Raw genomic sequence first — 14284 nt, 5'->3', positions numbered from 1 at the left:
TTTAAAAATAAAGATTAACATATATTTTTATAATTATTTTAAGAATACGAAACTTATAAATTTTAAAAAAGTATTTATAACAACGTAATCAAATATAGTTTTCTAATATAAAAAAAATTAAGTTCTAAATTTTTTTAATAATTAATGTGTAAGGCCGAAGGGTAACCCAATATGGCTGAATGTAAGAACAAATCTTTTGCAAGCCTGTTCTTATTGTATGAACGCGCTGCGAGTTTGCTTTCCCTTCGGAGGAAAAACTAAAAAGAAGAGCAGTAAAGATCTCCCAGCTCCAACAATAAAAGCCAGAAAAGAAGAAGCGAGATTGAAGCGGGTGACGATCAGAATCCACGGAGATGAACTGATGAAGAAGTGAAGAACGAAGGCAGAGGAAATGCCAATGGGGATCTGACTCTAGATCTGAGCTCATGGGTTCTTCTTAATCAGATCTAAAGTCTGAACAAACTTGGCGAGCCAAGAAGAAAGGAGAAGACCGAAGGCAGACGAAGACAAAGCCTGAGCTCCATCAATTAGTTTTGCATGGTGGTCATCCGTCAAAATCTAGACTCTGAACTACGTCGCGCAAAATGCATCTGTCAATTGGATGTCACTAATGTTGAATTTGGACATTCAATCTCCTGAGCCATACAGAATGAACAGTCATATGAAAAATATCAAATCTCTTTGGGGGGTCATTGGGCACAAAATGTCTCTGCACCTGTTTCACTCTTCTCTGCATTCTCAGATACTGCCTCCGAGAAATTCCCATGAGTATCTTCTTTATGTTGGCTATGTCCTTTACATCTATCTGCACTGAAAATGACTTCCAATTCAAAACATCACTGAAGGGTGGCACGTACCTATCTGAAATCAGAACTGGCACACATTCTGTAAACACGGCTTCCACTATTCTGGGGCTTGCCACTTCATACCCACTTGGACAGAGGCAGAATCTGCTGTTTCTAAGCATATCGTAGTAAGATACACCCTTGGGAAGCTGTTCATAGACCTGCACATCTTGGTCTTTGCCTTTCCATTGCTGGAAAAGAAGGTACCTTATATGGCCGTGAAGACGACCTGCGAAGAAAGCGAGGATGTTCCTGCGAGATGGAGAATAGCCTCCGATTAATCCTGTGATTTCACCTGTTATAAGATTAATTTCTGGGAGTGTAGCGTCCTTCGCAGGGTTGAATCCTTCTGACGTATTTGCATTGCACAGAACCCTTATTGAGTTGTGGAACAATTGAGGTACTTGAGAAGTTGCACGAGGCCCCTGTGAAATGTTCCCAAAGATTTCATTAGTGAGTCAACATGGTACCCTTTTGGAATGTTGACTGGTGGGACATGCATGATGTTTCGATGTAGAAGTTCTTTGAAAAGTAATTTAGGATCCATGAAGGCGTTTTCCACTTAGTGATGATATAGTGCAATGATATCATAACAAAAACTCTAGGATGACGAAGAACAACATCCTTCGTTCCCTATTTTGGTCGAGAAACTACAAGTAGAGTTACTGTTGCAAGTTTAAGATCAAATGGAGAGTTTATTTAAAAAAAATAATTTATTGAGGGTAAAAGTATACTGAATCTTACAAATCTCATTCTCTTATAAGGCTCAGTTGACATAGGACCTATAATAATGTACTCTCATTCAAGATATGAAATCCTCGTGAGTATTCCTTTAACATTGGTATTTCAATAAAAGTACCAATATCATGAGAGCTAGTATCCCAAAAAACTAACATGTATGGTAGAAGAATCTCTTGAACTTATAAATCTTAATTCACTCATGGCTCTCAACGTTGAACTCATAATAAATGCACAACAATAGTATGAGTTATGAATAAGGTTTGCTATAAAAAATCTGAATTTTTGAAAACTTTAAGCTTCATTTCATATCATATGAATATGATGCTCTGTTTCTCGTGCCAAGATGAGAGGGAGGGAGAAATCTTATAGTTTTTACCCAATCATGGCAAGAGAGCATGAAATGGTCAAATCCCATGCTTCGATTCCAGAAGGGGTATTTACGGGATAGAGTCTGTATGTAGTCAACCACAGGATAGCCAAAGGAATTTCTATCACCGGACACTCCATAAATATGTTCCACCATCATAACCACACTGAAGGGCAAGAAATAGACAAAAGCTTCATCTGGATCATCAGTACGATAATGCCTCCCCCTTTCGAGTTCGTGTATGAATCTTCCTTCTGACGAGTATATGTTCTTGCATGGTCCATCATGGAACAGCGGAGGCTCCCCTTCCTCGTACACAAATATCTTGAACACCTTCTCCATCTCCAGGTAACTCCTGTGCAGAATTATTTATCATAATTAATTATCAGTAGTCACAGTTTTGTAATGTTCAAGGCTTTCATGTGAGGAAGAGGTTGTACTGTACCTGTGAAAAGCATTGGGGTTTCTATACATTGGTCCTCGAGGAACGAAGTCTGGGTCTTGGTGGATTGATGTCAAGTTTCGAACTTTGCTAGCTTCTCTAATGGAAGATCTCGCTTGGGCCAATCTCGCTTGAATCTTTTTCAGCTTCTTGTCCTTCTCATTAGTAATAATGCTCACTTCTTCTGTGCCTTTACGGTTCAATTCTTCGTCAAGCTTTTCACCTACCTATGGACCCACCGACAAAAAGAAGGATGAGAAAGTGGGACAAAGAAAAGAAGAAAAGAAAAAGGAAATCGAATGCCGAAACAGTTTTGATGAAGTTCTACAAAGTTGTTGGAAGTGGCAGTTTTCATTTGTCCCAAACTAGAAGAGACTTGCACTTCTGATATTTCTGTGGAACCTGAAGTATTCAAAGAAGGTGGAGAATATGGAGGTTTTGTTTTCATTTGTCCGGAAGTAGATGAAACTTGAGCTTCTGATGTTTCTGTTGAATCTGAAGTATTCAGAGACGAAGGTGGAGAATGTGGAGGTTGTGTTTTCATTTGTCCGGAAGTAGATGAAACTTGAGCTTCTGATGTTTTTGTGGAATCTGAAGTATTCAGAGACGAAGATGGAGAATAGGGAAGTTTTTCTTCGTATAAATTAGAGGATGCTGGGAAAATCCTCCCAGGAACAATAGCTAAGGAGAAACTTGCTGGGTGGAAACTAGTAATGAGCACGAGAAATAATGAAGATGACAGTATGATGAACAGAACCACAGAATCAAAAGAGAAGGTTTGATTTTCAGAAACTCTCATCTTTAGTTCTTCACATTACTATTTTCACATATCGCCGCCCTGCACCTTCCTATTAAGTATCGAGCGGTCAACAGTGAAGTAATATGGGGCTGGGATTCATTTGTTGATGCCTGGAGATTCTTTAATGTATACTGAGACAAAGATAGTTGGGTGAGCCTAATAATGTTCACATTTTTCTAAAACAATTTTGTTTAATTATTGAAATTGATATGTAAATTGTAAATGGTATTTAAAAGGGCCTTTCTACTTTTTCCTCTCTAAGATCACTCGATTATTGCATGTTATTATTTGAGACAGTTCATTAGACTTTGGTTTCACCTTTTTTTTTTCTTGGGCCAACAACGTTGGTTTCACTTTAAACATTGAAATATTGGAGCCGTGCATGCAAGCTACAGGCATGCATGCTTTTGTGTTCTTTTTAGTTGATTATTGTTTTATATAAAATAAATCAATAAAAAAGATGATTAATCAAAATTTCTATTCCGAGAAAGATGTGATAAATTATTTATAAATGTCCATTTTCCCTGATTGGAAACGAATAACATATCATTCGTTTAGATGGGATTACTCTAACAATTGGGTTATTAACAGGACGGAGTGTTAAAAATACAAGAAGTACATTTTATAAATTTTGTATTGCAAGAAACATTTTTTTTGAATGTATTACACGAGTTCTAATTAAATCAAAACTGCACAAAGGGGATTAATGTAAATTTCGTAATTGATATTGAACTATTAATTAATATAAATAATAATATTGATTGACATTGATATTTATTTATTACATATTTTATAGGAAAAGGAAAACATTCCGTAGGGGACCATAATGGATAATGGGAGAGGAAAAATGGAATTAAGTGAAAAAATGGGAGGCCGTAGAAAGACGAGAAAGAAGATAATTAGATAAACAAAGAGGAATAGGTGGCCTAGATTTAGATTTCAAATCTTGGATCCTGGATTTCTTTAAAGAGACCGAAAATAAGCTTTTGGAGTTATTTCCTATGGTCCCAATATCGAAGGAAGGCCGGAAAACGATTTTCACTCATGTGAAAGGCAAGGAGAAATCCCATAAAATACACTATGAATGTATATTTTTTTTTTGTTACATTTTTTTGTTCGGTGTAGTATTATAACATCATATCCACCAAGGAATCTCAAGATGTTTTGATATTTTTAGAATCAAATGATAAATTTATCTCGAAACTTTTGCATGCGCCAGATATTTTAAATTTTTTATTAAAATAATATTATCTTTTAATTTTTAAAAAGAATGCAATCTCGCTCTATTTTAATCCCGAAACAACATTCATTGTTAAAATCCTTAATTTGACTATCAAATTTACATGTGGCAAGTTAAGCATGTGACTAGACCCCACGTGTCACCTTCCCTGTTCACACGACTCTCTCTCTCTCTCATTTTCATCTTCCCCTCGTTCTTCGTCCAGATTCTCCTCCTTCCCCTACTCCTCTCCCCTCAGTCCTCACTCTCACTGGTATCGACTAACTGAGGGTAGGCATCATGGCGGTGTTCCTCCTGAAGGGAAGATCTACACTCGTAGGTCGGTGTCTCTCCTCTGTCGACAACTTTACCTTCACTTTGCCCTGTGGCCACCCGGAGTTTGGTCACTCTCTTTCCCCTTATTTCTTCTTCCCGATCACCATACCTGTTTGTTTCTTGGGAATTTTGAATTTTTCTTTTTTCTACGTTCAAAAAGAGCTTGAAGGAATGTGTAATTAGAGAAGTGAAAGAGGAGATGAGGCTAGAGATCGCGAAAACAGTTCAGCGTTGCTAATGATTGTGAGGCTTATTAATTTGGTCTTCTGAATATTGTTTTGAATTTAGAGGAACGAAGAAATGGCCACCACAGTACGCTCCCTTCCCTTCACTAATAAAAATATGCAAGTAATTATAATAAAAATATCTCTAAGTACAATATTGGACAATGGCCCTTCATTCATTCATTTCTCCTATGAGATTAATTTCTATCCATCAAATCAAGCTCCTTTGGCCTTGTGAGAATGACATGAAGTAGGTGAGTTGGATCCGCCTTCACTCGTGCTTCCATTGCCAGATTGAAGAATTTGCAGGTTTATTATTAACTGGTGGCGACATGGGAGACGTTAGAGGGTGGTGTTTGTGATGATGGTGTTGGTGTTTTGTGGTTCCTCGAATCGTGAAGCAGCAGCCTCGCCCATTTCTCACGAACGGTCGACCATGGTAGTTCTGCTATGATTGGTTAGCCTCTCTATAGCCACTGCTCCTTGGGTGGTCAGGATGATGGTGTTTGCAAGTGAAAGATAGGGTGATACAAGCCCAAAAAAATCCATGTGGACCCATCTTTTGTCCCTCTCAGCAAATATATCTTGCCACGTGGGATTTTATTGGTCAACAAAGTTCATTCACCGTGCATATGGGTTAACAGTGGGGTAAAATTGCACACCTTCAAAAGTTGAAGGATTACATTACTCTAATAAAAAGTTTAGGATATTAGGCTTGATGAAAAAGTTTCAAGATAAATTTACCTTTTAATCCTATATTTTTATTTTATATGACTATATATTTTAAGATTTGATCTTAAAATTTTACAATAAGTTGATGATTTATTTATTTATTTATTATTTACATCTCTCGACTGATATTTGCTATCTTGTAACCATCACTTGAGTTAGATTATATGGTAATCAATATTGAGGTTCAACTAGAGAAAGAAAACAATGTTGAATGCTGAACAGTTGTGGTGGAGTTCTCTCAAAGTTGTTGGGAGCAGCAAGGCGTTTTTTCCGTTTGTACCAAACAAGATGCAATTAGAGCTTATGATATACTTCCTTTAATTTTTATTATAAGATACTTTCAATCTTTTTACATATATTAAAAAAAGTTAATTTTTTTATATTATAAAAAAGTAATATGTACTTTCATTTTTATCTTTAATTTTAAATAATAATATAACTATATTAAACACTTTTATACTTATGAGTAAGGGGTGAAATTGAAAAAAAAAAGTAGTTTAATCATTATAAAGTATCCTATATTTTAAACTAAAAATTACTTTTAAAATATATTTTATAAATATAATCGAAGCCAATATATTTATGTATAATACGAATATTTATTTTCTTAGGAAAATTTATAGCCGTCCTGTAGTTTTATCATATTTTTTAAGTAGGTCCCTGAAATGTTTTTCCTTTTTATCCAATCCTCATCGTTTCATCCGTCTGAGGTTTTTCCTTTTTATCCAATCCTCATCGTTTCATCCGTCTGAGGTGCTCATCTCTGACGTTAAATGAGGATCAACTGGCCTTGTAACAGCATTTGTGTCTGTTTGAGGGTGCTGACATGAATGATGACCTGTTCATCTCCATGTATAGACTATATTTTAAAACAGGATAAGGGTTTAAAATGTCCCTCAACTAAGCAAAAAGGGTCAGGATTACTCTTAAAATTAAGAAAGGGTTATTTATATCCCTCAACCTCTAAAAATTTCATCATTAGTGGGGCCACATTTGATTTTTTTAATATTTTTAATGGATCTCACCATTTTTTAATAAGATTAAGAATCTAAAATGCCCTTCAACTAAGCAAAAAAGGTCAAGATCGCCCTTAAAGTCAAGAAATGGTCATGTATATCCTTTAACTGTTAAGGTTTTTTATTCCATTATCCTACCGTCTATTTCATTAAATTTCACCTTTAATAGGGCCCATATTAAAAATTTTTAATATTTTTAATGGGTCCAATTACTTTTTTTAATATTTTTAGTAGGTCTCCTAAAAGCTTAAGCCATATCTTCAAGTGAGTCCCTGTTCATGCTTGTGAAAATTTAAACTTCACACTACGGCTCTTTGATGGCTCCAAACTTGATTTTTCTACTATAATTTCTAACATTGCCCTCAAAACTATCATTCCTAAATAGTGCAAGAACTCCATCAACCATTGCAAGAGCATGCTTCCTGTAACACACCAAATTTTTTTTTAAAAAATAATTTAACTCAACCATAGTTGGGTTACAGTCACCCAACACATTTTTTTTATATCAATAATTTCAATATAAAATATTTTATAATTGGCTTCAACTCGCACAATACAACATTTCATATAAATTTTTACCTCCCACTGCCACTAGGCTAAATCACATTTGTCCATCCTTATACTCCCAACAAGTAAAATAAACAATTTAGTCAATTTTCAACACAAGCCAGTTATTTGGCCTTATAATCGTGCCATTTTAACCAATCCAAAGTAAACCAAATATTAAAATTACAGTCATCCAAATTGTACCAAAAATAGAAATAGTTTGAAAGGCATGATTACATTTATATATTCATATAATTGACAATAAATAAAAAAGTCCTAATATTGGCAATATAACACATTATAAATCATAAATTAAATACCCAAAAGAGACAGTGGATCTATAACACTAAGCCTCTGGGACTTCTCCACGTGTCACTCGTGGCTCTTCTCCTGAAAATTGTTAACCACATAATGAGACTCAAAAGTCCCAGTAACCAAAGCCAATTTATGATAGTGTATACAAACAGTTAAGTGTGTGCTTACTAAGTGAGAATAAAAAATAATATAATTCCAACAAATATAAGAAATATTACAATACACACAAATAACCATCCTTATATCCCTCCATTAACCTCGAGCCGTAGCCCTCACTCGGTACTAAATTACCCGGCCAAAAGTAGATTAGCCCGAGCCCTTACAAGCCACCTATTGAGCTCCAATAGGGGCGTACCACGTGGCACATAAATACAAAAATAATAGCAAGTCTCCCAACACCTCCCACAATAATCAAACAAATTCATAATAATATTGCACAATATACAATATAAAAAAATTCATAATTTTCTCAATAATCACCCAATTAACATGAAGTAACACTAATCATAAATTAAAAGCATGGTTACCTTGTGGCTTTTTCAATAAATTATTCCTTAAAATTTCTCTCTCACCACAATCTTCACCAGTAATACAATCTACAAATAACATATTAGTTATAAATATTAGTTTCAATTTTTGAAACTAATAAAATAATTCTAATAATAGAATTAAAAATATAACATAATTCCTAATCTCAATCTTAATACAAATCTATAGTTAATACTATTAAGTAAAATTTTTTAACTCCTCTTTTAATTATCAATAAACATTAATAATCTAAAAATCAACTTCTAAACTAATTTCTATTATCAAAATTTTCTTTTTATTTCATAAATTCATACCTAAAATACCTAAAAATTAAAAATTGAGTCTCTAGCTTAGAATCATAATCCTATAACCATAATAATTCATTTCTCATCCCAAATAATCATCTAAACCTCAATAAATCAACATATATTTTCAGATCTAGTTTAGAATTTGATCCATAAGCCACAGATTCAAAGATCATCAATAAATTTATACTCTAGAATATTTATTATACTATTGACAACCTCAAAAATCATATTTATTCAACATAAATTCATCTCTCTTCCAGATCTTAAATTTTCTGCCACTACAAACTCAGAAACCAAAGAAGAAGAATGATTAAGAAAAATTTTTAAAACACTTACTTAGTCTTGAAAAGCTTAAAATCACACCCTAAATATCCTATTAAAAACTCTTACCTTAAAAATTTAGATATTTCGCACCGGCGACTCGCGTCTCTCCGCCTCAGCTCGCGCGCAGGAAAAGAATTGAAGAAATGAAAGGAAATGGGTGAGTTTTATAAAAATTCAGTGGGTCCCACATTTTTTTAAAAATTATTTCCTCTCCCTTCTTCTTTTTTTTTATTATTATTTTATTTTACTATTGATGCGGCGGCCGAAAGCGTTCACGTTTTCTTCCTTCTTCTTCCTTTTTTTTTTGCATACCTTTTTCCTTTTTTTATTATAATAATAATTTAATAATAATTTTTTATTATTTTTTTAATTAATTTTTTTAATAAATTTTTTTAAAATTTTTTTTTAATTTAGAATTATATCCTAAATTAAATTTAATAATTATTTTCTACTAATTTTCTTACCTCTAAATATTATTATTTATTTTTTTTAAATTTTTATTAACCCAAATTAACTATTAAAATTTAAATTGAAATATTACACTTCCAATGTACTCTTCAGGGCTAGCCAATCATGATGATAACAAGACTACGATTGATGTGTCGAGAGCCCTGTTGTCGTTGCTACTCCACTTACTTCAATCCAAGAACAAGCAAACGAGAGAAGGAATGAAGGGAAGAAAGGGAGAAGAAAGAGGGGTATTTTTTAAAATTATTAAAAAATATTAAAAAATGATGAAACTCATTAAAATATTAAAAAAATCAAATGTGGCCCCACTAACTATGAAAACTAAAAGAATAGATGATAGGATGATAGAATGAAAATCTTAATGATTGAGGGATATAAATGACCTTCTTTTAACTTTAGGGGTGACTCTAACCCCTTTCATTTAATTGAAGAGCATTTTAGACCCTTAATCTCAAAAAATATAATAAAAAAATATTAAATAAGTCTCACTATTATATTTTATTATGAAAAGATTGTTTTAAAAGATTCATGTGAGCCTCACTAATGAATTATTAAAGCTAGGGGCATAGAGGATACAAATCTGTGGTTGAGAGATAAAACTAACTTTAAATTAAGTTTAAAGTTATTTGTGAACTTTCGTGTATGATTCAGAAATATAAATAGCTGTTAACCCTTGAATAAACCATGAGGAATAATTCATTTAAAAAAGTTTAACTTAAAGGAATGTACTTAGAATCGCTTCGTCCCTAGATTTTGCGAGGGTAGAAAATGCACCCTTTTCAAATCAACCACGAGCCTCCCTCTTTTCTTTTCTTTTGTTTTTATTTTTTTATTTTTGGGTAGGTGAATCTCTCTTTACTTCCACGACACATACTGCTACAATATTCTTTAGGTAAGTAACACCCCTTTTGTTTATTGGAAAGATGAAAATTAGGGACCCCCTCATGCCATTAATTATAAGTAAAAATCTTAAATTATAAAAATATCAATAATAGATTATGATCCTTACTTGAAATTAAAAACATACATAAATTTACCAAATTTTCCTTCACTTGAAAAATAAAAAAATGACACTGTCAAAATTACTATCATGGGATGAAAATATTGTTAATATCAGTTGAGAAATCAAGACATAATAATTGGGAATGTAATGTTTTCTAGTATAAAACTAAAATTCACTTCTAAAACTTTTCAAGGACATTTGTGAATATATAACAGTCACTTAAAAATTTTTTAAAGTTACTTATGAATATGATGAATTCAATTATTTATGAATTTTTATACTTGTTAATATATAGGTACACTACTTAAAAAAAAGAAACTATTAAAATTATCATAGGATGAAAAGATTGTCGATCTTAATTGAAAAATTAAGGAACAAAAGTTGAAAATAGATTTTTTTCGAGTATGAAACTAAAATTTACTTTTAAAATTTTTTAAGGACACTTGTAAAAATACAATAGTCTTTTAAAAATTTATTAAAGTCACATTTAAAAAGCATTTTAGACTATTAACATTTTTTAATTTCAAGTAAGGACCATAGTTCACTATTGAAATTTCAACAATTTAGGACCCTTAGTTATAATTAATTGATTTAGGAGGTTCCTGATTGTCATTTTATCTTGTTTTTGTGGCAATACAAAGCACCACCAATTATTATAGTGTAGGTAATTTAGACAGCCCATCTTATAGAAGTCAAGGTTAATTCGAGCTTGTTTGATAAGCTTGAACCATAAAAAGCTTATCTGGATAAGTTGGATTCGAACATATCTAACATTTTGACATATTTATACCCCAAATACATGAATTATTAAATATTTTTTATTTTAAGGCAAATTCCAATTTTTGCCTTACAAGGAACTATTGTTGTTGTTATAAAAAATATATATATAATACACTTCATGAACACCTAAAAAATATAGAAGAATCAATTTTATAAGAAAAATGTTGGTCGTAAAATTTAAAAATCAAGATTATTAAAACACATTTTTAAAATTATTTTAAGATAATTTGTATATTAAAAATTATAAAAATATATCAATATGAAACTTTTAAATTTCTTGAAAATATCTATAACAATATATATATATATATATATATAAATTCTAAGGAATTAAAAAAATGCAAAATGTGAGTATTATCTATTGTGGGAGCTTTATTTGGGGTTTCAATGATAAAGTAAAATTTGTTTCAACATTCATGACTGAGGCCTTTCCATTCAAACGAACCTTAATGCTTGCAATGCATGTAATATTTGGGACTGATTGTCAACTCCTCTAGAATTGTGTTCTTTGCAGTGTGCCTGACTTGATTTATTCATAAAATCATTGAAACCTTTACATCCAAGATTGGCTTTTCCCTAACCTTTACTCCTCGATGGTAATTGTGTAGTTGATTTTCTAGCAGCTGATACTTTTAAATAAATGAGCCCTATGAGCATGTGGGGTGGGTCTCAACACCATCACTCTCTTTGTCCTTTCTCCTAATAAGCTTAGATGTGATGGAAGCTTTGATTATTGAGGCGGATACTTCGAGTCGAGCTACCAAGATGGGTGTTGGCTAATGCGTTTCTCTTTTTGTAGTTGTCTTTTTAACTCTCTTGTTTTTTTGTTCCTGCTTTGTTGTTGCTGTTTCCTTTTGTTCCTGGACTCTTTTTTATGATTCAATAGAAGTATCCTCAGCGCCCCCAAAAAAAAAATTCTAAGGAATTAATTAATGTGTAATGCAAATGCATTCAAGTATTTGGGAATGATACTCGTCGTTTGGTGCCACGTAATTGAACGATGACCAACAGCGATACATACATACATACATACATACATACATATATATAACTGGCCATGTGACGCCAGGAATCTCCCTCCACAACTTGCTCATTGCCTTTGCCCACTCGGCCACGGCAAAGAGACACTAAACAAAACATGACAAACAAACCAGAAATGAATCCAAGAGCAACAGAGCAACAAAAAATCAGGTCAAAAAACACAGCAAGAAAAGTGATTCTCCCTCTCCACTCAGTTACACTAATCATACTTAAACTAGTCTAAAACCAGCATTGAACTTATTTATATATGAACTCAAAATTGTCATGAAACAAATTAGCGAAACTTCCTACCATCATTATAGGTCACGAGTGTTAGATTATTTCTTATTTGGTTTACCATTACCAAGTCAAATGATCTGTTGCTGGTGATTTATTTTAATAATGTATTCTATAGATTTAGCAGGTGTGATGCGAGAGATTCATGGAAAGTAATTAGTTACGCAATGTGATGTATAGACGAGGGCAGAAACGGAAAGAAAAAATTTATTTGAAAAAAAAGAAGAAGAAAGAAACTATATCAAATTGTATGAGAGCTCACTAATCAACTCCATCTCTTAATCCTTAATTAGGCTCTTTCTTGATCTTCATCCTTGTGTCGAACTCCAGCGTCAGTTGAAATCACATCCTCTTTCTTCTCCCTCTCGTTAAGTTTCCGAAGAGCTCTCTCCAAATCATTATTTAGTTCTTCAAACTTTTTCAGTAACTTTCGAACTCGACGTCGATGATGGTGGAGGACCATCCTTAACCGCATTTTCTCGTCCATAATATTCACCATCTTAACTCGAACTAGTTGCAATTTTTTTTTTCACACTCCTTAAATTGCATTACCACCACGTGCGCTTTTATTTATAGACCTCTTGATTAGGGTTTTATTCCCTTTTCAAATTCCCATTTAAATTTGAGATAATATTGGTCTTTGAAAATTAATTAATTATTATTATTTTCATTTCAAATTTTATATTTTCAATGTCATTTCAGATATCTAATCTAATATTTATATTCAAACTAAATTTTTTAAATTTTATTTTTTATTAAATTTTATTTTATTTAAACAATATAGTTTAGCTTTATTTTATACTTTATTTGAAAACCAATTAAAATCTTCAAATAATTTTTTTATTTTTCAACGGAAAAGTTTCATAAATTAACAATAAATAATTCAATTATACATTTAAAAGAAACCTATAGTTATTAAATATTCATTAGCTAACAATAGATTAGAGATTTCACACGTCGGTTAAATTTATTATAAAATTTATTTGGTAAATTATAAAAATTAAAATTATAAAGATCTGATGAGGATAATGTCTTAGTAATAAAAAATATAATTTATAATTTCATCATACTTATATTGATATATAAGACAAGACCTTAAATATATGCAAATAAAAAATTAGATATATAAAGTTGATTTAAAAAAAATATGGTATATAATAAGAATATTCAACCGCTGATTTCAACACGTGGTGCTTAATTGGTGATCTGTTGGAAATTTGGATTTTTAATTAAATTTATTTAAATATTTTACCATAATAACCATAATTTGTTGGTATCAGAAAGAAATGTATTTAGGTCTTGTTTGTTTAAAATTAAAATTAAATAATTTTTAGTTAATATGGTATAATATGGGATAAAATATAATTAGGTTTAATTTAAGATATTAGGATTATCCAATAAGAAAATTTAAATAAGGATATTGATCCATTAGATTAGCTTTGATTATTTATTTCATTGTTATCTTAAATATCAGTATTTTTAATATTTAATTTAGATTTAGGATTTGGGATTTAAATTTAAATAAAGATACTTCAAATCCCAAATCATAAATCTAAATTAAATATTAAAGATACTGATATTTAAAATAATAATAAAATAAATAATTAAAACTAATCTAATGGATCAATATTCTTATTTAAATATCAGTAATAAAAAATCTTAATATCATAAATTAAACCTAATTATATTTTATCCCATATTATATCATTTCTCAAAGATTTTATAAAAAAATATTTATTTCATAGAAAATTTATAAAAATCAGACATTATTTATATTTAATTACTATAATAATAGAAATGTGATTATTAGTTAGTTATTTTTAAATTTTATGATATCTTGCTTAATTTTTTTAAAAATAATTATTATTATATTATTTTAAAAAATTTATGATATTTTATATATCCTACTTCTTTAAAGCACTTTCTCTTATCAAGGAATGAGAAAAATCAAACTGTAATAGTACGGAGACACCC

General features: G+C 31.3%; 1 protein-coding gene across 2 annotated transcripts; it reads right to left on the bottom strand.

The window, feature by feature from the left end:
- Positions 1-176: 176 nt before the first annotated feature.
- LOC129308140 (probable glycosyltransferase At3g07620) lies at positions 177-3292 on the bottom strand. 2 transcript variants are annotated; one of them, XM_054949175.1, is made up of 5 exons: positions 2724-3292; positions 2399-2622; positions 1963-2308; positions 716-1270; positions 177-635 (listed from the first exon to the last, which is right to left on the bottom strand). In XM_054949175.1, exons 1-5 carry the CDS (start codon positions 3192-3194, stop codon positions 594-596), a joined length of 1638 nt encoding a protein of 545 aa, XP_054805150.1. In that variant the 5' UTR covers positions 3195-3292; the 3' UTR covers positions 177-593. The 2 variants fall into 2 exon arrangements, with proteins under 2 accessions (XP_054805150.1, XP_054805149.1); XM_054949174.1 differs by having other exon boundaries at positions 177-1270.
- Positions 3293-14284: the final 10992 nt, after the last annotated feature.

This window comes from Prosopis cineraria, unplaced genomic scaffold (assembly GCF_029017545.1).
Source record: "Prosopis cineraria cultivar Desert tree isolate PC_DT_omini unplaced genomic scaffold, ASM2901754v1 PC4, whole genome shotgun sequence".
NCBI lineage: Eukaryota > Viridiplantae > Streptophyta > Magnoliopsida > Fabales > Fabaceae > Prosopis > Prosopis cineraria.
Note: the sequence above shows the minus strand (reverse complement) of the source record. Positions and strands in the feature narration are given on the sequence as shown.